The sequence below is a fragment of the Rosa chinensis genome, chromosome 4, assembly GCF_002994745.2.
Source record: "Rosa chinensis cultivar Old Blush chromosome 4, RchiOBHm-V2, whole genome shotgun sequence".
NCBI classification, from domain to species: domain Eukaryota; kingdom Viridiplantae; phylum Streptophyta; class Magnoliopsida; order Rosales; family Rosaceae; genus Rosa; species Rosa chinensis.
The window spans coordinates 51,663,161-51,690,479 of NC_037091.1; the positions used below are offsets into that span (position 1 = coordinate 51,663,161).

At 41.3% G+C, this 27,319-nt stretch overlaps 1 protein-coding gene and 1 long non-coding RNA gene across 9 annotated transcripts; both read left to right on the forward strand.

Moving 5' to 3' along the window:
• The first annotated feature begins 14,126 nt into the window (after positions 1-14,126).
• On the forward strand, positions 14,127-17,920 carry LOC112200336. 8 transcript variants are annotated; one of them, XR_005808982.1, is made up of 6 exons: positions 14,127-14,614; positions 15,016-15,112; positions 15,509-15,599; positions 15,732-15,896; positions 16,011-17,370; positions 17,713-17,920. It is a non-coding gene; the product is annotated as an uncharacterized LOC112200336 (long non-coding RNA). The 8 variants fall into 8 exon arrangements; XR_005808984.1 differs by having other exon boundaries at positions 16,011-16,274; positions 16,676-17,920; XR_005808983.1 differs by having other exon boundaries at positions 16,011-16,274.
• Positions 17,921-22,381: 4,461 nt separating this feature from the next.
• LOC112196107 (gibberellin 2-beta-dioxygenase 2) lies at positions 22,382-26,184 on the forward strand. Its single transcript, XM_024336414.2, has 3 exons — positions 22,382-22,942; positions 24,153-24,489; positions 25,647-26,184. The coding sequence occupies exons 1-3, from the start codon at positions 22,563-22,565 to the stop codon at positions 25,887-25,889; spliced, it is 960 nt and encodes a 319-aa protein (XP_024192182.1). The 5' UTR covers positions 22,382-22,562; the 3' UTR covers positions 25,890-26,184.
• The last annotated feature ends 1,135 nt before the right edge of the window (positions 26,185-27,319 follow it).

The following is a 27,319-nucleotide window of genomic DNA, read 5'->3' on the forward strand; positions in this document are numbered from 1 at the left end:
TTAGGAGCGGGGCCGCGCCCCGTACCCCAATTAATGTTGGAACAGGAAGCAGAATCATCGTTGCGCACCCACCGCTCGAGGGCCAGGGCAAGAGCCGAGGGAAACCCACCTGCCTCTAAGCGAGGGTCGGTCTAGCGGAGTGGCCGGCCAGGCCCCGCTGGCGACGCAACCAACCTTCGTCCATATGGACACCTTCAAGAAGGTCACCAACAACAAGAGATTCGATGACGCCACCCTATGCCACTTGTTCAGCGAAACGTTGGACAATGAGGCAATGAATTGGTTCTTCGAGTGCCAGCCAGGATCCATTGACTCATTCCAGGCATTATCACATGCTTTCCTTTCTCGGTTCATCCTACTGTCTGCCAGACACCACAATACAAGCCAGCTGTTCAACGTCAAACAGGGTACGGAGGAAACACTAAAGGCATTCGTCACAAGGTGGCGAGCGGCAGCATCTCAATGTCGTGATCTTGATAAAACAATGGCTTCGGCGGCTTTCAAGCAGGGACTCCTCAAGGGGCCATTCCTCTATCACCTCAACTACAATCATCCAAATGCGGTGTACGACCACCTTATGAGTGAGGCGGTCATTCACGCCCAAGCAGAATTCATCACATATGGAGAAACCCCACCGCCACCAGCAACACCAACAAAATCGGCACAACCCTCCTCCAGTCATTAGGAGACCGGTAACAAAACTACCGCCACACCGCCAACTGACAAGAAGAGGGAGTGGCAACAGGGCCATTACCAGAACAAGCGGCAGAAGGACCAACACTACAAGGGAAACCGCCCATCCCATCGGGACAACCACAACAAACCAACGGAGTTCTCTCAGCGGTATGCGGTATTTACAGTCCTCACAGCTTCGTATGAGGAAATATACAATCAGCGCAAGGATCAGATCCCAAAGCTACCCCTAGGAAGATACCCAAAAACGGGCAAACCAAGAAACACCGGTAGGTGGTGAAAATACCACGAGGACAGCGGTCACAATACCAACAGCTGCAATGCTCTCAAAACGGCCATTGAAACCTTGTACCGTGATGGCAAGATGGAACAGTTCAAGGTGCGCCAACCGCCACCTGTGATTGCCAACATCGAGCCCTTGGGCCGCATCAACACTATCGACGGCGGTGCTTCAATCACCAACATGTCTCACAGGGCAAGAAAGCGTTATGCACGGGTAAATCACCCAAAGGAGGTCTGCAATATCCGCTACGAAAGAGCCGTCAAACTCCCAAAATCTGGTTGGGAGCCCATTACTTTCTCAGAGGAGGAGGAACGCGGAGTACATCTGCCCCATGACGACCCATTCTTGATCGACGCCATTCTCGACCAATGGTCAGTGGGAAGAATCCTGGTGGACAGCGGGTCCGCTGTCAATGTCATATTCAGCGATTGTTACAACAACCTTAAGCGGAACAGAAAACTACTCCAAGATCATGAGCCACTGCTTAGCTTCTCCGGTGACATCACGCAAACGCTGGGTTCTGACTATATGCGACTAGTTATCGGCGCTAGTCCATGTATGGCGGAGGTACATACAGAGTTCATAATTGTCGATTGTTTCAGCTCATATAACGCCATCATTGGCCGGCCAGCACTCAACAAGCTCAAGTGTATCATCGCCGGATACATGCTTCTCATGAAGTTCCCCATACCCAACGGCACAGGCTGTGTCAAGGGAAGTCAGCAGTTGGCACGAGAATGTTATTCAACTACCATAGCACAGTCAACCAGCAGCCGTGAGATCCTAGCAATTGGCGGTCAAACACCGCCACCTAATATCTTTGAGGATCCTAGGGATGACGAGAAGAAGTATGTAAAAAAGGAGCCAGTCAATCCTGAAACGTCATTAAGGGTTGTCAGCATTTCTGACGAGCACCCTGAGCGGACAGTCCGCATAGGCGCTCAACTAGACCTAGAGATAGCGACGGAACTCACTCGGTTCTTACGTGACAACGCTGCGGTCTTTGCGTCGTCATACGCAGACATGCCGGGTATCTCCCCTGAAATCATCACGCACAAGTTGAGCATCAAACCATCCTTCTATCCTATCAAACAGAAGCGGAGAGCCTTCGACGAAGAGAAGTTTAGGGTGCTCCAGGGCATTGGGTTCATCCGCCAGGTCATCTATCACCAGTGGATTTCCAATCTGGTTATGGTCAAGAAGCCTACCGGCAAGTGGCGGATGTGTGTCGACTTCAAAAATCTCAACAAGGCAAGCCCAAAGGATAGTTTCCCGCTACCCCGCATTGATCAATTGGTTGATGCAACCACCGGACATGAGCTCCTCAGTATGATGGACGCTTTCTCCGACTATAATCATATCAAGATGCATCCTGACGACCAGGAGTGCACCACATTCACCACCGACAAGGGCTTGTATTGCTATAATGTTATGCCTTTCGGTCTGAAGAACGCAGGCGCTACCTATCAGCGACTAATGAACGCCATGTTCGCGAAACACCTGGGCAAGATAATCGAGGTCTACGTGGACGACATGTTGGTCAAAAGCGTAAAGGCCAGCGGACACGTGGCAAACCTCAAAATCATAGTAACAATCCTCCTGGCTTATGGTATGCGCCTCAACCCAGAAAAATGCTTCTTTGGCGTCACCGCCAGCAAATTTCTAGGTTATATTGTCAGTGAACGAGGCATCGAGGCTAACCCCGACAAGGTGCAAGCCATCCTCGACCTGAAGGACCCGGAGTGGAAGGTACACGTCCAGTGCCTCTAGGGCAAGCTAACCGCCCTGTCTCGATTCATCTTCAGACTCACCGATAGGTGCGCCCCATTTTTCAAAGTCCTTAAAACGACTCACAAGAAAGTCATCAACTGAAACCCGGAGTGCCAGGCGGCATTCCAGGGCTTAAAGGAGTACCTGGCGGCAGTTCCACTCATTTCCATTCCTGTGTAAGGAGAAACATTATACATATACCTAGCGGTATCACAATCAGTGGTGAGCTGCGCCATCGTCCGGCGGGAAGGTCAGGATGAGCTCCCAGTGTTTTATGCCAGCAGGGGCATGAACGGAGCAGCAACTAGGTACCCTCCCTTAGAACAACTCGCTCTCGTACTGATCGTTGTAGCCATACGCCTCCTCCAATACTTCCAAGCCCACACAATCCATGTGTTAACCAATCAACCGTTGAGACAAGTAATGTAGAACCCTGAACATTCCGGGCGCCTCAGCAAGTGGGCCATTAAGCTCAGCGAATTTGACATTGATTACAAACCAAGAACTGCCAAGAAGGGCCAGGCGGTGGCAGACTTCATTGCTGAGCTCACCGAGCGCCAGCCTGAATCCAAGGTCGGAGCACAACCAGGAATGGAGATGGTAGTATATGAGGAGCAATCTCCCCGACAGTCAGACTGGAACCTGCATGTGGATGGCTCCTCTTGTCACAAGGCCAGCCGCGCCGGAATCATCCTAACAGGTCCTGGGGGGCTGAACGCGGAGTACGCTTTAAGATTCAACTTCAAGGCTTCCAACAACATGGCGGAGTATGAAGCACTCAATGCCGGCCTACTCCTTGCCATCGATTCAGGGGCCGACAGTGTCAACATCTTCAGCGACTCTCAATTAGTCGTTAACTAGGTCAGCGACAGCTTTCAGGCCAAGGACCAGCAGTTGGCAGCATACTTAGGGTACGTCAAGACACTGCTCAAAAAATTCAAATGTCACACCATCACATAGATCCCCAGGGAAAAGAACGCCAAGGCTGATTCACTAGCAATACTGGCAACCGCCCAGCCACACCAGAGTCCAGCGGACACAAGGGTAGAGTGTCTCGACAAGCCAAGTATCACAAAAACCCTGTCGGAGATCTTCAACATTGAGGTCAATCCTAGCTGGATGGACGAAATTATTAAGTACAAGCGTAACGGGACATTGCCAGAGGACAAGGTCAAAGCGCGACAGCTCCAGCGGAGAGCAACCTGCTACAACATTCAGAACGGCAAACTTTACCTCCAGGGATTCACTCACCCCAACCTCCACTGTCTAACCCCAGAGGAGGGAAATGTCGTGCTGGCAACGATACACGACAGAGAATGTGGAAACCACTCGGGCGCCAGATCCTTGGCCAACCGCACAATGCGACAGGGTTATTTTTGGCCCACACTCGGTGACGACGCCCGGCAGATATCAAGACCTTGTCACAAATGCCAACAATATGCCGATCTCCCACATGCCCCGGCGGAACCACTATCGGTCATCATCGGTCCATGGATTCACTCAACGTGGGGCTTGGACTTGATGGGAAAATTCCAAACCGCAAAGGGCCAGTTCAAATACATCATCGTTGCTATCGACTACAACAGCAAATGGATAGAGGGGGAGCCCCTGACGGCAATAACTACTGCCAAGGTAATTCACTTCCTCTGGAAGAACATCTACTGTCGCTACGGTGTCCCGCATACAATCATCACAGACAACGACACACAGTTCAATAACAAGGAACTCATCTCTTTTACCGCCAACCTGGGTACCAAGATTCGTTTTGCATCTGTCGCTCACCCCCAAACTAACGGCCAGGTCGAAGCAGCAAACAAGATAATCAAGAAGCTGCTAAAGAAGAAGCTTGACAAGGCCAAGGGTTTGTGGGCGGAGAAACTCCCGGAAGTTCTATGGGCCATCAGAACGACCCCAACCTCCGCCACTTGTGAAACTCTCTTTTGTATGATGTTCGGAACTGAGGCCGTCCTGCCTATTGAGGTAACTCAACCAACCACTAGGGTCGAAGGCTACTGCCTAGATACCAACAGCAACGGAGTCAACCTTGACAAGGATCTCCTAGAGGAAAAACGACATAAAGCCCATCTGCACAACCTGCAAAACAAGCAGCGGGTATCGCGTTTCTACAACGCCAGGGTCAAAGCCCGCAACCTCCAACTGGGGGACTGGGTAATGAAGGAAGTCATACCACCGCCAACAAAACTCCGCCCAACTTGGGAAGGCCTGTACAAAATTGTAGAAGTCGTTAGCCCAGGAACCTTCTACTTAATGGACAAGGATGGCGTCACAACGACCCACCCTTGGAATACCGAACACCTTTGGTATTACTACAAATAGTCATGCCGCTACCCAAGAGCATCTTGACTTAGCTAAATTTTTGTTCAATATTTAGCTAAGGGAAGCTACCCAACGGGTACGACCCCGCTTTTGTAAAACGCTGATCAGTCAGCTATCAATGAAACGAGGAATTATTCAAACCATTGTTACCAAGTCTAGCACTAGGGGCAACTGCAACGCCTATCAGCGGACCACGTCCGATACATTGTGCACTTGGACCAATTTTAATTCCTTTAATGTTTCATTCGTTGGCAAAAGCAAAATTGTCAAAACTCTAGCGGTACAGGCATCATAGAACAAAAAAAGACCAAATTCTGAAATTTCATATACATAAGGCTGGGACTCCCCACCCAAAAAAAAGTTCATTACATCAGATAATTACGCCTCAGCGGCTACAAAAAAAATATATATGACTTCCATCTTTCAAGGGTTGGCTGGGTTGGCTGGGTTGGCTGGGTTGGCTGGGTTGGCTCGGCTTCCTTCGGCATCTCCACTTTCGGCATGCGGCGGCGGATGTCGGCGGCTTGTCTGGTCAGATCCGCGGCCAGTAGGACTTGGGGTCTCTATTGTACCATCCGCCCGGGTATGGGCCACCAAGAACCCAGCACGGTACACCTCCGACTGGGTAGGAGTCCGCTGGGAGTCATCCGCCGGATATGCGCCACTTTCCCCACTACCCAAGCGGGCACCATCAACCTAAGAGGGGGCAATACCCTTTGCCGGCGGAGCATCCTTAGCTGGCGACACGACCAGCATGGACGCCTTTGCCCAGTCAATGGCGCCTTTCTGCTGCAGCATCTCCACATTGGCTAGGGCACCAGCCTTCGCCGCTTCAGTCAGCGCCTTCTTGTATTCCGCCGACTGCTTGAATGACTCCACAGAGGCGGCCGCAGCGCGGCTCCCCTCAGCCCCCAGACAAGCGACTTCACCCTCCAGCCGTTTAACCTCGGCCAGCCTAGCGGCAGACTCCCGCTGAAAGATCTCAACCTTCTTATCCTTGGCGGCCACCCGACCTTGCAGCAGGGACATATCTTGCTCCAACTTGGAGAATTGATCGTTCCGCTCCAGGTCCTGCTCAATGGCAACGGCCAACTTGCCACGGGCATCTGCTGCATCACAGTTGGCCTTTGTCAGGCGTCGCTCCACATCAGCCAACCTGTCCTGGGCCTCCCCCAAGTCCCTCTGCAGGCCCGCCACCTCCTCCCTGAGCTCCCGCTCAACCCGGGGCTGTTTCGACGCTGCCAGAAACATCTCGTGCAGCCCAACAGAGATGTGCCCAAATGCCGTGCTGAAGGGCGATTGGTCAACAGTGGTCGACTGTACAATCCCCTCCAGGCCGCCAAACCCCAGCCGCTCACAGAGGTGATAAAGAAACTCCCGCTCACCGTCATTTAGAAACTCGGCGTACGCGGCAAATGAGTCTAGGTCGCTCGCGAACACCTCTTTCGCCACGTCTGCAGGAGCCTTGGCCAGAGCCTGTCGTGCCTTCTTCTGTTGGCGGGCCCCGGTGATCTCCACGTCATCCTCCTCTTCCCCGGCAGAGTCATTTTGACGGCGTTTTCTCTGAAGCACCCGCGTGCTTCCATCCGGAGCAGGCCTCGATCCCCTCATCGGCGGCTCCAACCCCGCAATGGTGACGGCCTTCGCTGGGTGCACTGTTTTCTTGTGCACCCCGCGCCGGGTGGCCGGCGCTCTCTCTTTCTGAGGCACCGCCTCGCTTACCACACCAGTCCCCACCTGAACGGCAGGCAGCCCGTCACCACCAAGATGGGAGTGGTGCGGCATGGATAGCACCACGGGAATCTCGGACGGGCTTAGCGCCAGCTTTTCCGGGTTCGCAACCGTCTGCTGAGCCGCTAGCCCGGAAGCGTACATGGTCTCCAAGAAGTTGTCGATCTCCGCGCGGTCCATGGCTTTCGCAAAGGCATCACGGCTTGCTTTGTTACCCGACGGAGTTTCTACAAAAAAAAAACAGCAAACTAGTCAGCCTGGGACAATCTCATCAAAGGCGCGGTATGACGGAGATTGCTTACCAACAGCACGAGTTAGTTGTTGATTGACCAACAACTCCCAGCCAGTAAGGAGACGAAAATCCAACAAGTTGCGATTCCGCCAGCAACCTCTGATACGTGCCACGCGGCACTCCTCTTCGCGAGTCAGGTTATAGTGCAACCCCATTGCACGAAAAAAAGAAAGGGGTCATTGTCAATACAAAGTACAAGGCTATATATATATATATATATAAAACCCGCCAGACCGACAAACAACCTCGGATAGGCTGAAACTCAGACTTAATCCTAAACATCGGCTCCCCCTTGTTGGACCCCGCTTGATATTCCCACCCCGTCGTGGCAACACAAAAGGTCCCCCGCCAGTAAGACATGGAATCTCGCAAGTTCTCGATCAGCATGGGCGCTCCCTGGCAGCGGCTCAAGTTTACCTGCCCTCTGCAACCTTGGCGCTTCACATACACCAGTTCGTAGAAGTGCAGCACCTCCGGCACAGTTGGTCCCTCGCAACCCGACAACCGCCATAGCGAGTTCAGCGCCAGCATCAACCACCACATGTTGGGGCAGATTTGCCCAAAGGCAACGCCAAACTCGCACACCAAAATTTGAAGGTTTGGTACCAGCGGGAAAGTCACTCCCTGGCAGAATATCGCCTCGTGCACGGCGGCAAACCCCGCTGGAAGAATCGAGGCCTTCTCCTCCACCGTCGGCTGACGCAGCTTCACTACTCCTGGCAACCGAAACATCCGCTTCAGCCGGTTGATGGCGACAACAGTCATCCTACCTCCCGCCTCATCAACCGGGGTGCCGTCCTGGAGGACCCACGCTGACTCAGCATCCTCCCCCATCAGCAGAACCACTGGCAGCACTATTACTCGCTAACCGCTCATCACGCATATTTTGGGCAGCGGCAGCCTCCCCTGCCCTAGAACTCTCTGGACGCGAAGCACGACCCATAGCTATGTCCCAGGGTATGGTTTGTAGCGGCTCAACCTCTAGCGGTTCTAGCAGTAAGGTTCCTGCACGGGCAGACGGACGCAACGAGTCAATAACAATTCTATCCGCCGCGCTGAACGACACTTCGGACCCGGAATCCTCACTGCTTGAAATCTCTATGATGTCGGCCATCCCAAACCATCTCTCATAGATGAATTATGTAGAATATGGATCTTTTTATGTATAATCTCATGTAGAGCATTATAGGGCTTGTATAATCTTCCCTTTTTTTGGGAGCTTAAAACTTTAAACCGGATGGATAAATTCCACACAAATTCACGCCGTTATACAAATGACAGTAGTCTTTCCTCCCCTTAATGGCAGGAAGACTGTCTTATCATGACCATGCGCAAAAAAAAAATGCGTTTAAAGATCTATCACTTTCTTTAGAGTAAAGATGTTCATTGGATGGTGGCGAACCTAAACCAAGTTTTAGGTCAAAAACATTAAGGTCATGAGTATCAAGCATATTGATGCATTATTGTTTGAAGACATCATTCTCTAATGGCGTATTTATAACCTTTGTATGTGTAGCCATATTAGGAACTCTGACATTGTTTAATGACATTCTCTTCGGGAGAACCATGTCACTTGGATACACATGCATCCACATATCAAATGGGGTCTAGATCGTCTATGTTAATATGATTGGTCTCAGGGACTTTAACGTTACCCAAGTAGATGCCTTAGCATTTACCATATAATTTTGTCACTTTCTTTTATCAATTCACTAGCTTAGATATTTCTCAAAACCAAAATGAGATGGTGGATAAATATCTCACACTGATTCATGTTGTTCTTTAGGAACAATCTTTCTCCCCCTCATGGTAGGAGAATTGTCTCAACAAAGTGACAACTCACAAATATGCGGTAAATAAATAATTTGTTTGTACATAAGGTTAGCAATCATCAAAACTTGTAAGTGATTCCATGCAACATGGTAGACAAAAGATGACTTAACCGGTCATGCCAAAATAGTGTGTTTGGTTCAAGGAACTTTAGATTCATTACATCATATGGCTTAATTTACTGCAAAAAATTCGATACAGTATATATCCGATGGCATAAAGTCTTTTCCAACCATATAGGAGGCAATTAATGCAACAATATTTCAAATTCGGTAACATGATATTAGCCCATCCGGAGCCAGAGATCAAGATCTACAACTCGAGATATGAGTGTTACCTTAGCTTGAGTAAATATCAATTGTGAAATGTTGACAATTGGAATGTACCAAATTCATTTTGAACTGTAACATGATATTAGCTCATCCGAAGCCATAGATCAAGATCTACAACTCGTGATATGAGTGTTACCTTAGCTTGAGTAACCATCAATTGTGAAATATTGACAATTGGAATGTACCAAAATCATTTTGAACTGTTGGCCAGAATGATATACTCAAAATTTTGAGTTAAAGACTACAATCCATAAGAACAAGTAACTTTATCATGTGGAGAACCTCAAGTTCCGTGTCACATATAAATGTGTAGTCATAAAGAGGAGGGACTTCAGACCCTCATATAATTGGAGATCCAAGAAACTTGAGGTTTCAATTTTTTTTCAATTTATAACAACCTCTTAAGGAACATCGGGTTCCTAGATAATCAGAATAAGAAACATTTAGTTTCAATGGGAACTCAAGAGGTTACAATAAATCTGAGGAATAACACAATAGTGCTTTCAACTTTGCTTATTATAAGCAAAAGACATCAGAGATTTGTGATAATCTCAACATTCTTGTTAGTCAATGCAATTTAATTTGAACAATGCCTTTTTGAAAGTGGCTTGAGAAAAATCCACCATATAGTGTACCGTGGACACACGCCGATTTCTCAATTTCCTCACATGTGTAATTGTTAGGGCAGTATTTGCATTGACTCATGATTTCTCTCTTGCCATGATCCACTTCTGGTGGCATTTCATGGTGTACGTAGCCATGTCAATCGGCTTTCTTGCTATACAATGAGACCATGATAGTGTGAGATTGTACATCATTGGTAATAATATTTTGTGCTCTTCTGGAGCCAATAATCAGATATGTAAGATCTAAGATGACGAAAATGTTCACCTGGTCAGTTATTGACCAAGAAAATAATGCTCAACCACCCTTGGATGTAAATCCAATGGCAGAGAGAATTATTATTACGTTGAGGTGTTTTGTTTTCCACCCTTGGATGTAAATCTAAGGGTTATTGAGCATAAATTCTTTGGTCAGCAACTGACCAGGTGAACACCACTGCTAAGATGATTATCTTCACGATCAAACCTTATAAGTGAGGGACTTTAGATTGTCATCTAGTGAGTATAATTATTGAAGAACTTCAGGTCCTCATGTAATTAATGGTCAAGGAAACTACAGGTTCTGATCTCTTTTAATTACAAAAGTCACAATCACAAATTTTAGAGTATACTCATACCCATTCGTCATAAACCAACAGTTAAATATCTGCTTACTTTTAAATTGGTGTCAATATAATTCCCTCAAAACTTCAGGTTTGAGTTTGACCTTGATTAAAACTCTTTGATAAATTGTCCATATATCGACTCGAAACTTAAGGCTCGAGTCTGCACAATTAGAACTTCGGTTCTAAGGTGGAGTGAACTTATGGTATAGTAATTAATGTAAGAAAACAGTAAGAATACTTTAAGCAAGCATAAAGAAGAATGTATCGATCAGCATATGAAAATTTACTTGAAACTTCTAGTTAGAGTTGATATAAAGTCAAATAAACCATGAATGAATTATATGTGTAATCGAAGCTTCAGGTTCGAATATTTTTTCTATGAACTACAAGTTCTAAAATTTCGTAATTTGAACTTCGGGTTCAAATAAATTTGGTGCTCGAAACTTCAGGCTCGAGGTGACTAAAATGAAGCTTCAAGTTCACTTTTAACTCATTTATATTTTATACTCAAAGCTTCGGGTTTGAGTTTTACTGTTAGAACTTCAGGTTCTACTATGAAATTTTGAACTTCTGGTTCAAAAATATTAAATTCGAAACTCATATGTTTGAGATATAGGGCTGCTGGCCCATATGAATAAAAAAAATTAAAAGATGAGTACTGTAATGAAAGTACATAACAAAATAGGAATTGCAGGAAAGAAAATAAATAAATAATAGAATATATTTTACAGTGGAAACTTCTGGTTCTGTGAATGAAGAAAACGTGAATGAAGAAAATACACAGAACTTCTGGTCTGGTTAACTTCACAAATATGATAATCTTTCTCTCCTCTAATTGCACAAGAACATAATCTCAAAATAAGGTAAGGAACTTCAAATTCACATTGTCGTGCGGAGGAGGGAACCCCAATACCCAAACATTTTAAGGAACTTCTGGCCCTCTTATAAGTATTGGGGATCAAAAATATGTGAGTTCATATACTCGATTATATAACTCTGAGGATCTTCTAGCCCTCGTAATTGTATAAAATTGAGAGACTTCATGTCACAATTTTCCGATTTACATTTCATGATCCTAGAGAAACTTCAGGTCCCCATATGATCAGGGATCAAGTAACATGCGATTTTGAACATTGTATAATTCTGAGGAACTTTTGGCCCTCGTTAATTGTATAGGCTCTAAGAAACTTTATGTCACAATTTTGATTATATAACTCATGAGAAACTCCAGGCCCTCGTGTAATCGGATCAAGAAACTTTAGGTCTTGATCGATTTTGATCCACAACTAGATAAATGTGAGTTTATTATATCAATTTCTCAAACGAATGAAATCCAAATAATAGATTAATAAAAACATACCTGGATTTCAAAAGAATTACACGTGGTAATTGAGATACCCAATTTATGCTTACGATAAACATATATCTGCTACTGTGCATATCTCAATTTTTCTTCACCCGTATATGCAAAAGGTATGTATAAATACCAATGATGAGAAATCAGGAACATATAGGTGCAATTAAACAACCCAGAATAGAATACAAAAAAAAAAATTGGGATCAATAAACTTACGTGTAAAAGATCAGATTGCTCAAGAATTATTTCATGCATACCAAGTAAATCAAAGGATCAGATTGCACATTTCACGACATTGGGAAAAAACAAATTGATAAACCAAACAATGAAAATTAAGAGTACTGACAAAGGGTTCGTGGATAATTTGGGTGAAGCAAATATATCATGATGCACCGATAATGTATAAAAGGCCCCCTTTTATTTGCTTGCTAAATCCAATCAAACCAAAATTTGATAGCAAGTCAGCAGTTAGCTGTCCCTTAATCAAGATATGTTAGGAAACATGGTAATATATCGAAATCGAAACAATTTGTTTGCATAATTACATAACCTGCGAGTCAAAACATATATAGGTTAAACAAAATCAACCGCTATAATTATGAAAATTAAACTCATAGATCATGAATCATGGTCAAAAGCAACACATGTTGCACCAAAAATTCTAGGATCATCATGGAGTTATATGAAAATAGAGCAAGCGTGCTGATAACGTGTTATAAAATAGGAAGAAGATAGAGAGAGAATAGTTGGAAGGAAGTAGAAGTGTTCTCGTTTAGTCTCATTAGCCTTTTTTATATAGAGGTATGGTTTATATCAAAGTATATAATTAATGAGTATTTACGTGGACAGCCACATAAATAATAATATTTACAACAATTCAAATTTTCTTTTCAATATAATAATTTATTCAGTTTTTATTTTCAATTTTGAATTTATTCATTTAGGGTTTGATGGAGTGAAAAAGTCTTTTTTGCTCTCTTCTAAACCTCACATGCGTCACACGTGGTCAGAATTGACGGCACCGTGACGGAAAGTTGACATAGGTACTATGTTGACAAAATATAAATCCAAGTATCACATTGATAAGTTTTAAAGTCCATGTATCACCTTGACAGTCCTCAAAGTGTCCAGACACTGTTCGTGCATTTTTTCAAAATTATAACATAAAGACTTTAACATAATTCGATTTTCAAACTTGAATTCCTAACTAAGAAAACGTTTAGCCACTCATGGTTTTCAAAAATCATGCAAAATTTCACAGCTATAAACAAGTAAAAACCGAAAATAGAAGAGAAAGGGGAAGAAGATAAGTATAGATAATGGGAAACAGGAAGGGTCATTCTGGTACATTTTTTCTGCTGTAACTGACAAACCCTTTTCTCTTAATAATAGTATAGATAATTTATAATTTTAAGCTTCATATTATTCTTTATGGAGAATTAACCAATCGAGTCCATATTTAGATTTTTGAAATGTAACCAGAAGTAATTGCTACATTGGAGAGGACTAAATCTTTTACTTAGTTTAGTTTTCCCAATTTCCTACACTCTTTCAAACACCAGTTCAAAACTACTTCAAATAGAGAAAACAATAGGTATGGATCTAAAGACATCAACGCTCACAAATCAAAAACCACCAGAGATGCATCAAAAGGTTACGGTCGGTGAATAGCGTCTGGACATATTAATCACTACTACAAAAAGTTAATCACACAACACTAATCACATAACGGAACATAAATCATCTGTTGTGTGTTTAAGTAAGCTTTATTGCACAACGGTACTTGTTATATTCTGTTGTGTGAATGCCAACAAAGTGAAAACTTTTTTTTCAGAACTACATTACACAATGGAAATGAAGTAATGTCTGTCGTCTGAGTCTTAAAAAATTTAGTATCAGATTTCCCTCCACTTTGGAGTCTTGGTTGGCTCTTGAAACACTGAAATTTGAGCTACTAGGACAACAGGTTTTACTATTTCCGTTGTGTGAATGAAAAACTAAGCATCAAAATTTAAGGAAGCTTGCTTGAATGTCTTCTCCTAGATAGGCCTAGTGCAAGCTGTTGTAATTGTACAACAGATTTAAGATTTTCTGTTATGTGAAGATGGAACTGGTCGGCAACATTTTGAGCCAAAATGCTGAAGGCTCCATGTTTCCCTCCATGATTTCACATTTTGATTTTTAGTGCTGGACTCAGACGACAGTTGGTGAGGTTTGTGTTATGTTAATAACTTTGAGAATTTTTGCTAGGTTTAAATAAAAGAAGGCACTCAGTCCTCTCTCGACACGAACGAAATCTCAGTCCTCTCTCACACTCCTCTGCCTTTCTTCCCCGATACACCTACCCAAATCCCCATATCTCCTCCTCCTTGCTCTCAAATCCTCAAATCTCCTCCTCCTCGCCTTCAAACTATGGTCAATTGAAAAGATGCAGAAGACTAATAGACTCTTCAAGCTCCCTGTCACGAAACCCTAACAGACTAACATCTCCATGGCCGCCAACTGCGCTGCCGTATCTTCTCCACCTCAGCGAAAAAGGACCATGTCCGCTCTCGAAGCCCGAATCTCCCGCCGCTCTCGCCACCCAAGCCTCCTCCGTCTCCCAGCAACATAAATTTTCAAATCCCTTTCCCACAATCTGAAATTTTCCTTGATTTTCAGGTTTAATTGGTTCTGATTTGGTTTTAACATTTGGTGCTTTCCACCTCTGGTGGATTCTCTGTTTCCGAAGAGACATGCCGAGGAGTGCTTTCCACCTCTGGTTAGTATCCTTTCATGGCTTCCGTCGAAATAAACACATTTTAGAATATGTATGACATGCATCTCATTAGGAACTTCTGTAACCAATGGTAAGGCCAGAATATAGAAGAACTTCTAAGAAAATAACCGATTAATTTGGATTATGGCTAAGTTTACACTTCATAGAGGAGCTTCAAATATTTTAGAATTGCTTTGATCTCTTGATAATGGAACTATGGAAGTAAAGAAATTCAAAAAACCATCCAATGTAGTAATCTACCATTTTACTCGAGTATTATGAACACATGCTGGTTGCCTGGTCCATTTGATTCAAAGTGTCACAGGCAATCTACTATTTGATTCTTCACCTTTTTCCAATCACATGTATTGGAGTTCAGTATCTCTAATTAAATTGGCATATAGATGTTCTTGCAGGAGATGTTTCATTAACCACCAGTACAGGAACTCACTACAAAGGACTTGCATGGAGTTGAATGGCACTTTCGTCATATATACCGTGGTATCTTTTACACTCAAGACACTTGTAAACATCTAGCAGTGAAATTTATTTAAGCATATATCATCACTAGGACCTAGAGGATCAGAAATCACATCTTAAGATTAGATGTTTCAAAACATAAATTTTCTCTTTGGTCCAACAATGCAATAGTATGCATCACTTCTGTGATTATTACATTAAATATGACATATTTTAGGATATCCCAGAAAACCTGTTATCATGGAAGGCAATTGATTTGGCCCTACTCATAAATGGTCACTAATGCTATGTACTTTACCTTACGATTTTATTTCTCATCATCTTCTTAATCTTGGTGAACACTACTAGTCCTTGTGCATGATCATCCTGTAACCTTCTGTATTGGATTCTAAGCTGTATGTCCCTCAATAAATGTAGGTCATCCAAAGAGGCACTTGCTTACTAGTGGTTGGAGTACATTTGTGACTGCCAAGAAACTTGTTCTTGGGGATGCATGTATCTTTGTCAGGTACCCTCTCTTGCTCTCTCTCCCTTCTCCATATGTGATGGACATTCTCAGATTTATTCCAAAAACGTTTCATTTTAAAAGGTTTCTGTCTTCAGTTCTAGGTATCTAACGATGGTTATGCTGGTTTTGCAGAGGAGAAAATGGAGAGCTCCGTGTTGGCATACGCCGTGCGACCAAAAGACAAGCCAATGCAACAGCTTCTCTCATTTCTGGCAATAGCATGCAGCATGGCATCCTTGCGAGTGCTTTCCATGCCATTTCTACTGGAACCATGTTTACCGTGTATTATCGCCCTTGGTAAGCTACTTGATACTTAGAGCTGTAGGGTTTTAGGTCGAATGTTTAGTAGTATCACTGGGTATATATACTACCTTTTGGTTCTAAGCATGAAACCTTTTTGTGCACGTGCAGGACCAGTCCTGAGCCATTTCCAAGGTTTGAGAATTGTAAAAAAGAAAAGGTAGAGACCCTTTATGAGCGAGAGGTCGAGGCCTCCATGGCAGCCACCTACTATTGACCTATTTCCAGATTTGGGTCTTGGTGAGCTTGTTTGAATTACCTTTTAGTTCAAGATTGTTCGAGTTGACGAGTTCTATGGTGGCTAAATCTGGGTTTTGAATTTAATGTTCAAGGGAGCTCTTTGATGTTGCTGCTGTAAGTTTATCTCCATTTAAGGTATATGTTTCTTTTGTTAATATCAGCCCTCTGCTCTGTGGTTTGATATGCCAGTGATTTGTGTTCCAAGTGAGCATGTTCATGTGTTGCAGGTGCATTTATATTTCTTGTTACTCCTTGTGGTCTTATAATAATGGTCAAGTTTCCAAGTAGCATAGGTAGAAACACAGACACCATATAACCAATTCAGAACTCTCTCACGTACACAGAGATGCTCTATCATATATGTTTTGAATCACTATAAAAAGTTGATTGCTAAATGTTGCTGCATGGTGATGATCTGTTGGCAAATAATTTTGCTTCTTGTTGGTTCTGATCTGATCACACTGTCCCTAGTTGGATGAGGGGCAAATTCATCATGTAAAATATAATATTGATTGTTTTCCTCTTTCTTGATGAAGGCCTTGGTGCCTAACAACTACCACTTGAGTTTTTCAGAAAGCACAAATCTTCCTTCCCCAGTTCTGCTACCAATGTACGATTCTCTTAGCACAAATATAAATTGTATTTTCTCTATGACGGTAAGATGAAACACATGTTATTGCTTTCATTTCACTTATTGAAGATGGGAAGGGGTAGTTAACCAATTCAATCTAGCGTCTTGTGTTTATGTTCCATTCGTGTAACATTTCTCTGTCACTGCATTTGCTTTGACTCTAGTGATATTTCGTTGTTGGAGTATGAGTCTCCGTCTGGGTTAGGGCCCGCCTTTAATAATATCCAGTTGTAACTCTTTAAAATGTTCTGATGAATACAATTCTTCTTCTTCTTGGCCTAACTCTTAAAGTTGAGTAATTTGTAACGGGCCCATGTGCCGATTTGGTTGAATTGTGTCAAATATCAAATATGGTTCTCATCTTCTCTCAGCCTCAAGATCCTTATTTCATAGTTGAGATCATTGTCTCATGTTTCTAATTATTTGACCAAGTATTATTCCCTTGTTAGTGCTTAAAGTCATAACATGCTACTTATGCTTGCAAGGATAATAAGGTGTTGCCATAAAGCTTATAATTATACAGCTATGTATTTTTTTTTCTATTTAGAATTGCAGATTTCACAAAACTATCCTAAGCTAGGATTGCAGATCATTGTTAAGGTTGGCTCTGTTCTATCCTAAGCTAAATGTCATTTTTGTTGTCCTTAAGAGAAAGAACATGTCCATTTTGTATCTAGAGTCTTGAGTCATGTACTCATGTGCTAATGGTGAAAATCAATGTATTTATATTGTGATTTCTGGACTTTCCTGGTTTTGGTTTCACTTGCATTTTCTGTTCTTTGCTGTTAATTTCCTACATTTTCGTTTTCTTGTTTCACTGCTCTTTCTTCACATTCCCATGCAGCTTTGTATTATCTTTCTTCTGCAACCATTAAATGATGTTGTGCCTGATGCAGACATTGTCAAATTTCATCAAATCACTAAACAAGTTTGCATTTGCAGGCCAATTGGGGGAGTGAGACATTCCAAGTTTTGTTGAAGCCAAAGACAGTTGAAGGCTAAGAGCTATCGAGAATAGGAATGTTTTTCATTCTTGTGTAGCTAACTAGGAATTTTCTTGTTTAGTGCATCATCTAGTTACTTGAATGTATGAATGCTTGAATAATGGTACTTGAATGAAATGGATTAGAGTATTATTTATTTGGTAATATATCGAGCATTATTTCTGGACAAACATTTATATTGATATTCTTCTTGTTGTCCAAGGTTAAGTCATACAACACAATACAAAACCATGTGTTGTATGATGATAAAAGAGTTCAAAATTGAGGCTTCTCCTACAACAGTCACTGGTTGGTACCCAATTTGATTACAATATTCACACAACGGATAACCAAATATAGTTGTTGTGTGAACTAACAACCAACAACAAAAGAAAACAAAATTCTGTTGTGTGAGATTCATAACACACAATAGAAATAAAATGATCTCTGTTGTCTGAGTAATCAACAGACAAGGGAGATAACTTTACTTCAGTTGTGTGTTACTTACCTCAGACAACAAAAATTAAGTTATATCCGTTGTCTGTTATTAGTCTCAGACAACAAAGAATGAGTTATATCTATTGTGTGTTATGAATCTCAGACAACAAAGAATGAGTTACATCTGTTATGTGTTATAAATCTCAGACAACGGCAAATTTCTTTTTCTGTTGTCTGACTGTGTCGCGGCATCCCTGCGCATGCCATGCCAGGCACATGCCTGCGCAGAATTCACACAACGGAAACTAGTATTCTGTTGAGCAAAGTATTATCACACAACGTGAAATCACCGTTGTCTGATGTTTACACAACACTCACTTAGACCACGCTGAGTTTGGTCATCACACAACAGAAATTCACCATCGTTTGATGACCTTTTTGTAGTAGTGAATATACCTCTAACCGGACAACCACTAATCCGGCGACTCCATTACAGGATGATTAGGAATCCTCATCCCACAATTATAATATCCTTCGATTTTCACGAGTGAAGAGAGCAAACTCTATCATTTTGTTAAGTGAAACTGCATCGATCTCCTCACCTGCAAATGTTCGTTTCATACTTAAAACTAAGTAAGGAAGTAGGTACACCTTACCACACAGAAATGCATATTTGATGAGTTTGTATTAATATAATATGTGTGTAATGTGTTTTATATTTTAAGACAAGGATAGACCTGATAGATTAATGTGTTTTATATATGCATCTCCTCTACCCTAGAATATCCTAGTGGGATCTGATGAGATCTTAGTAATTGCCAGTTGCAAAACATCAATATATTGCTGAGAATGACTGCAGATGGAAGATGGAGATGGTTTTGAGGCTTTGCAGCACAAAACTAATACTTTTTGCAAAGCTTTACGTGTACACATTGCATTATTTTATATTTGAAACTATAAACATATATGAACATAACAGTAGTGGGACAAGTGAGAACAACAATTTCCATAAATTATTGAGATAATGAAACTAAGCATTTACACTCGGTCAACGAGCGTCTGAATCAAAATGAAAGTGAAAAATATATTTAGCTTGAAAGAAAAGAGAGAGAGAGAGAAAGAGGGATTGAGACATTTGACTTAAGAAGTCGACCTTTTCCATCGAGGACTGATCGAGACGACTGCATGGGAATGCAAATTTACACTGTTTCTGCACAATTCAACAGCTCATTTCTCACCGTAAATTCCAAAGATATCCACGAATTTAGATTTCCTTGTAGGAGATTCGAATTCAATTTGGATATGTACACACTTTCTCAACAAGTGGGGAGAGTGAGCTAACACATGGATTGAAAACTAACGCATTGAGAATCTCTGTTATGCTTTGCAATATGAAGGACCCGATTGAAAACTGACACATTGAGAATCCCGGCCCTGTTATTCATCCCACGTCGGAAAAATGATTTCTTTTTGAAGATTCTTCACTCATTGTTAGTTAGTCGTGGTTTCATAGCACCATAGTGGGGAACCACCAAAAGAAAAAATTGTATCATAGTGGCGAACTCATATATTCAATTTAGTGATCACACAATCCACATCAGAACTTTAAAACTCATACGCTGAACTTAGTGGTCACCACTTCAATACTCAAGTTATCCACTTGATTGGCTTCATTCAATCTCGCAACGGGAAGATGGTGTAAGAAAATATGTACTGCAAAGTTAATTCTTGCCTTATATTGAGCAAAAATGTTAGTCTATCACTACTTAGTAGTCTATTGAGCGCAAAAAAAAAAAATATACTAAGTTACTTAGTATTTTTTTTTTTTTTTTTTTTTTAGATTATTTGGAACAAGTCCTTCCTTACCTTCAAATATTGATTATCTAAACTTTTGATACAATCTAACTGTCACATTTCAACTTTTGATTTACATTCTTTGACTATTGTACACATGTGCGTGAGAATAGAAAGAATGGTGACCCACATCAGAAACATATATATTTTCTTGATCTTTGACGTTGTTGTTAATAAAATCTGATCAACGTGGACCTTCTTTTCTCTGGTTTGAAAGTAATTAGCGCACTGCTACAAGTCTACAACTTTCCCACCGTTTCTCTCCCTCATATTCAATATTTCCCATATTTTCAAACTCCACTTACTTGATTTCGACATTAATTATTCTCGCCCCTTGAAATGCACCTCAAAGCCATTATACTTGCCTCTATACTTGTGATAAAATGTTAACTAGCTAATGGATAATGGAGGATTATTAGTAATAAGTACCGTATTGTAATTGACTTGTAAAAAGGAATGACGAGTTAGAGAGAAAAACTTGATTCGCATATGGCTTGAATGCAAACCGAAAAGCTACCAAGGAATTAGACGTCATGATCTATTAAGATGGTTAAATAAATATATGGATCGACGAACCCCAATCTAGCTAGTAGCGTCCTTATCATGATGTGACATAGGATCTCTAGGAGGTGTAAGACATAGGAGGCGAAGTTGGTATCTTTGGATAAGAGGAGTCACCCAAAAAAAGGCTAAGTTCAATGTTCGATCACAAACAAAACGTGGAAATCTGACGCATATACCCTTAGAAACATGAATTCCGGCAAATCCTCGACATCAAGCAATTTTTAGGAGCCGTACACAAGCACAAATGAAGATGCAATGGGAGTATCGGTGAAGGAAACCCTCCAAATTCAATGAGATTAGCAAAGAAAATTACCCCTTAACTATTACTGGACGTTTTGCAGTGGTCGTGTTTTAGTTGACGATTGATTTCGTATTTCGTTCTCACTTCAACTTGAGATAATTTATGTATACCAGTTAAATTATTAAGCATGTTCGATCATATATATGTTCTTATTTTCCTTATAAGCAAAAGAGAAGGTGTAGTTGTATCTCAGTATTGTGTGAAAAGTTGCCAAAATTCATAAACCCCTAACACGGTTTAACAGTTGTACAAGCACAAACTTGCAGATTTAAGTAGAGTTTTTATGTTTCTCCATATATAATGTGAGTCCTATAAGTTTTTTTGAGGTGAAAAGGTCAATTTCATTCAACATTTCAGCAAGCAATACAATAATGATTTGCCCAGAGGGCTGTCAATAGAAGTTATTACATAGAGCACACAACCCTACCACACCCCTCACACGAGATGTGGACACCTATACTTTTTAAGGCAAAACAAAGTGCTTGAATTGGAGATGTGAATATGCTTTGCAATCTTTTGAGATTTTACGTAGGAGAATAGGAATTAAATTCCAATACCTAAGAAATTCAGAATCTTCCCCCGTAAAGAGTATCCAAATGTTAAGAGTGTTAGCTTAGTAGGAGAGAAAATAGAAGAGAGAGACTGAGATATTTTCACTAACAACTTGTGAAATATTGGTTCTAAATCTGTTACAATGAGTAGAGAGGTACTTATATACATTTCCAGATTACATGATAGTGTGCCACGTGTAGCACAGCTGTAGGGCACTAACTAACCAGCTAATGAAGCTTGCAAGTGTACCTAATTAACTAATTAACACTAATTAACAACAATTAAGCTTGATAAACGAAGAAAACAAATGAAAAAGACTTTTCTTCTGTTAACAAAGAGCAGTGTAGAAGACAGTGCTTGTGATCATCAATGGCCTCAGGTCAGCTAACCTACTTTCGATTCAATCTTGTTCTTTGTATTACGTATATATGCTTTATATGTTTATGGCGTTATGTCTATCATTACTCGTGATGGCCATTGTGCTTATATAAACTTGTTAACACAAAATTCTACGTCTAAAAGAAAATTCATAGATCGATTACACATAATACAAAATATTATTGAGAAATCATCTAGATATATAGTATTAAACGTGTTGAAGTTGTAAACTTTATAGGGCTAATATAATATTTTCCTTCAAGAGAGTACTCAATACAAACAGCGGTATATATAAATGGGTTACTTGGTAATGAAGTATGCGATTTGCGTAAGATGGAGAGAGATTATTCATCAATAAACTAGGAAAGAAAGTCAAGAAAGACTGAAGAAGTCAACGTTCTTTGCTTAGCTGTACTTGCCCACAAGTCTACCTTTCCTGATTCCCCAAGTAACCCATTCTTATTTCTTTAATCTCAAACCGCTTACATAGATTCTCTCTTTCTCTCTCCCACCCCCCATAAATACCCCATTATAGCTTGCTTCTGCTTCAATGCTCTCTCCATTCCTCTCTTGCTTCTCAAACTCTCTCACTTGCAACACAGCCTCTTTCTCTTTTTCAATATACACTGTTTAGTGTTTGATAAAGGTGGTTCTCACATATATCTTTCTGCTTGATCTTCTTCTTCTTCTGTTTCTCTCCAACAAAAGCAGAACAAACAAACATGGTGGTAGCCTCTCCAAACCCGATTCGAAACGAGAAGATCCAGGTCTTCGATCTCCCCGTCATCGACCTCTCCGCCCCTCGCTCAGTGGTCTCGAAGCTCATTGTGAAGGCCTGTGAAGACTATGGTTTCTTCAAGGTGATAAACCACGGCATCCCCGAAGAAGTCATATCGAGAATGGAGGGAGAGAGCCTCGCCTTCTTCTCAAAAACGGTGTCGGAGAAGCAACGTGCCGGGCCGGCCAACCCATTCGGCTACGGATGCAAGAACATAGGCCACAATGGCGACATGGGTGAGGTTGAGTACCTTTTGTTCAACACAGACAAACCCTCCATTGCTCAAAGGTCCAAAACCATCTCAAATGAACCAACCAAATTCAGGTACATCGATATTTTTTTTTTACTCAATTCTTTTCTGGGTTTTGCATGTTTTTGTTTAAGCATTTATTGCCTGGATCTCCTTCAAGTTTCTCTCTTTATGTCTGAATAGTTAACGTGTTGTACTTTATGATTAAATGGGTGGTACATGACTGGTAAAATTTTGGTAGAATATATTAAATGAAGAACGGTCGGCGAAGAAGGTAACATTTAAAGAGACTAGGGCTAGGGACAAACTGTTCACTAAGAATTGCATTCAAGTCTTCTTATCCATGTTGTTCTTCTATTTTCCTTCTTCTTCTTCTTTTTTCCCCTTTGATTTCCAATTTTTTTTTTTTGTCCTTCATTTGCTCTAGTGATTCTAAAACGAAAACCAAGTTACTTCATGTTTTCATAGTCATAAATTCATAATCGGAACATATTTGAAATCAACTTTTCATCATGCATTGGATCAAATCATACTGGTGGACTGATCTTTTATTTCATCCTATAGAAAAACTCGGAATATGGGGCATGTTTCTAAAAAACAGTGAGAGTTTCGTTAAAAATATGCATATACTAATTTAAAAGAGGAAAATTAAGAACAATAATTTTCATGTGAATTATTTAAAATCATAAAAATCTTCAAAGTCACATGGAGACTGCGGCCTAAGGGGAGGTAGTACTCTCCTAGATGGTGGGATACTCTGTCAGAGACAGACTCACTCAGTAGTCACTCTTTAAAACTCAACTGATAGTGAAATAAACTTCTTCTTCGTTTTTTTGAGTGGAAAATATGAAAAAATAAAAATAGAGGGGCCATTATTGAATAAGGAAGATCAGATAGGGTGACCTAGTCGGGGCTTAGGTAGTACCAATATATTGTTGTACTGTTTATTAATTATTATTCTGTAAAGTTTAGAATGACAAGTCAGAGAGACTAGCACATCAAGAACGTCTAATCATGTCAATATATTATTAAATGTTTTTCTTGAAGAAAAAAGTGGGAATAGATGTGACTAGTTTTACCTAAAAACCAAAATATTGATAAAGCTACACAGAAACTGAAGCACACAGGTCGGTCGGACCCGACGTGACGAGTGTGCTTCTGCTGATGCTTATGCTTCTGCTTCTGCTTCTGCTTCTGCTGCTGGTAGAAGTACTTTGTGAGTTTGGGTATACGTACTGGACTGATAGACTCGACTTTGCTTGGGGGGTGGGGGGCCTGGTGCAGCGCTGCAGTGAGCGATTACATTGAGGCAGTTAGTGATTTGGCATGTGAGCTTTTGGAGGGGATCGCCGAGGGACTGTGGGTCCCGGACACGTCGGTGTTCAGTAGGCTCATCAGGGACGTCGAGAGCGACTCTGTTTTCAGGCTCAATTACTACCCGCCCACGTCATCGTCGCCAACCTCCAAGGTCGGCTTCGGGGAGCACACTGACCCTCAAATTCTGACTCTACTCCGATCCAACGACGTCGGAGGCCTCCAAATCTCACCGCAGGATGGGGTATGGGTCCCGGTACCGTCCGACCCCGCTGCCTTCTGGGTTAATGTGGGTGACGTGCTGCAGGTGAAATCATCATCTCTCTCACTCTATCTTCTGTTCATTTTTATTTCTCATGGTCATGGTAATCATATAAGTCTCCTCCCCCAAAAAGAGAAAGCTCCTCCCTGAGTTGATTGAAAGCTGACTATTGATTTGGGTAGTCACTGCTGGGGATATTTGACTGCATGTAAGTAGCTTTTCTTGTATTGATGGCAAAGTGGATGCCCCCACCATACCAGTCTCCAACCAATCACAGTACCTATAGGGCTCTCTTGGCCTATGGGGTAAATTAATGACTAGCCATGTTTGTGCAGCAGAAGCAGCAACTTACTGAAAAAGTGATTTTGGTTTGGGTTAGTTGGGGAGAGAGTGTTGCCATTTATGGTGTGTTTCGTTTTGGGCAAACTCATAAAAGAAGAGGGCATATTATTATTAATTTTTTTTTTTTTAAGGCTTTTCTTTGAGTAATAATTTCTCTGAGGAATAAAATCATAACAACTTCTTCACCTAGTCCCCCTTGCGTCCTTTGTTGAGGTTAATTAGTATTTTTACCCATTAACAAGTAGGGTTAGTACAATTTCATTCACCAATAAAAACATGTAAAAGAGACTGTGTTAGGGCTTAGGGTAAGTTTATTGAATTAGGGTTTGGGAATACTGATTGGGACCTTTTTCAAATATGGAAGCCTGTGGTTGAGACGTGGAAAGTGTGTGGTAGACTGGTTCATGAATTCTGTAGTACAACTTTCTTGATGCTTTTACACCCCACAGGCTAATAACAATTCTTTTTGTACTCCCATTTTTCCCCCTTCAGAAATCTTTTTGTTTTTTTGACTTTGGCAAGGGGAACTCAAATACTTCCTAGGCTCAAGATAAACTCATTTGACGCATGTGAAATGCTCTAACTGTGCATTGCAGCACAGTTCATGGCCACTTTGACAACTTCGGGGTTTGAACCTAGGTTGGGGAGCACACTCAATTAGGCAAGAATCACTAGGCCACTTGCAGTGATTTCCCTTCAGAAATCTTATTGTCAACTCAACTTATTATCCTACGTGTTTAACAAAAGCTTATATCTTAGACAAAGCTTGTATGGTATAATTTCGCATTATACATATCTCGATGTGCTCTACGATATACTCGTATATAGCTTCCAATTGATTAATTGTGTTTTGATTGAAGGCAATGACAAATGAAAGATTTGTGAGCGTAAAACACAGAGCCTTAACCAACTCCTTCAAGTCAAGAATGTCAATGGCGTATTTCGCAGGCCCTCCTCTAAATGCAAGCATGAGAGCTCTCCCAGAAATGGTCACACCTGAGCACCCTCTCATTTACAAAGCATTCACTTGGGCCGAGTACAAGAAAACGACTTACTCTCTGCGCCTCAGTGACTCTCGCCTTAATCTCTTCAGAATCTCTTGAAGTCATGAAGAAAGAATCTATTCTATGAACTAAGCATGCAGTAGTAAATCAAGCTAGTCTTAAAAAAAATAAAATAAAAAAATCAAGCTAGTCTAGTAGTTCTAAAGGTCAAGTTCTTTTTCCTTTTTCTCTTTCTACTTTGCAGGTCTTAGCTTCTCCCCAAGTTTTGTTGCGCATATGGAAGTCATAGACTTTGCTAGTTTGTACTTTGTACTAAGGGATGGGAAAATGCTAGATGTACTTATTAGTATCATCAATACAAAATAGAAAAGAAAATAAAAAAATTATTAATATACCTGTGTTTCTCTCTCTCTCTCTCTAAAGAAACTTCAAAAACAATTTAGCTACCGTGTCCACTTACCGTTGCTATAAACACCCATGGAAATGTACTGAAAAATGATACATCAACTAGTAATGGTCCAATTAATTGAATTGATTAGGGTTTTGGTGGAGTGAAATACTTTGAATGAGGTTTAAAATGCTCCAAACACATTAAAGAAATATTATTCTGATCATGAATGGAAGTAGAGATGGCAATGGAGAGGGTAGGGTAAGGAGATCAAGTTATCATTCTCATACCCGACTTCATTCCTCATCTCCTTACCCGCCAATCCCCATAATAAGGAGAAGGTAGGGTAAGGAGATTAAGTTACCATTCTCACACCCGACTTCATTCCCCATCCCCTTACCCGCCCCAATCCCCATAATAAGATACTGGGGATTCCCCGTCCCCATCCACATTGGGGATTAGGTCCCTGTACCAGCCTCAATCCCCATTAACAATATTACTAATTTATTATATAAAAATTCATACAAATAATTATGAATCAAACATCAAAATAAAATAAATTTCTTATTTCAATCAAGGAAAATTGACATGTTGATAAAGATCTTTTATTAAAAGAATTTTCCTTTTTTAAAACATATTTATTAACAGAATTTAAATATTGACAAAAATATGAAGTTTACATAAATATTTATTTATAATTAATATCAAAAATACATATATATATATATAATAAATAATATATATATATGTATATATCGTATTGGGTGGGTATGGGGATGGGGATCAAAATACCATTCCCACCCCGTACCCGATTTCAAAATTCGAATACTAGGGATCCCCATCCCTATTACCCGATTTCCCCCGAATTTCTCCCCGTTAGGGTCGAATACCCGATGGGGATTTTTGTCATCCCTAAATGGAAGTGAGGAGTATGGCTTTGCAACAAGTTATTCATTAATTTTTATTTTTTATAAATGAATTTTGTAGAAAAAAAACCTGGCTAGGACAGATCGATAAAAAAAAAAAAAAAGACCTGGCTAGGAGAGAAATACAGGCCAACAATTAAAAATAAAGTTTAAAGGGTGATTTTAGTTGTTGTTATTTTGTTTCCCTTTTTTTTTTTACTATATCTCGCCTCTCC

What these genes read in the sequence shown, in the direction of transcription:
- LOC112196107 (XM_024336414.2), top strand. Translation starts at nt 22,563, where the DNA reads ATGGTGGTAGCCTCTCCAAACCCGATTCGAAACGAGAAGATCCAGGTC. An exon ending in AATGAACCAACCAAATTCAG is followed by an intron (nt 22,943 to 24,152) that starts GTACATCGATAT and finishes GGCCTGGTGCAG; the next exon opens with CGCTGCAGTGAGCGATTACA. An exon ending in ATGTGGGTGACGTGCTGCAG is followed by an intron (nt 24,490 to 25,646) that starts GTGAAATCATCA and finishes TTTTGATTGAAG; the next exon opens with GCAATGACAAATGAAAGATT.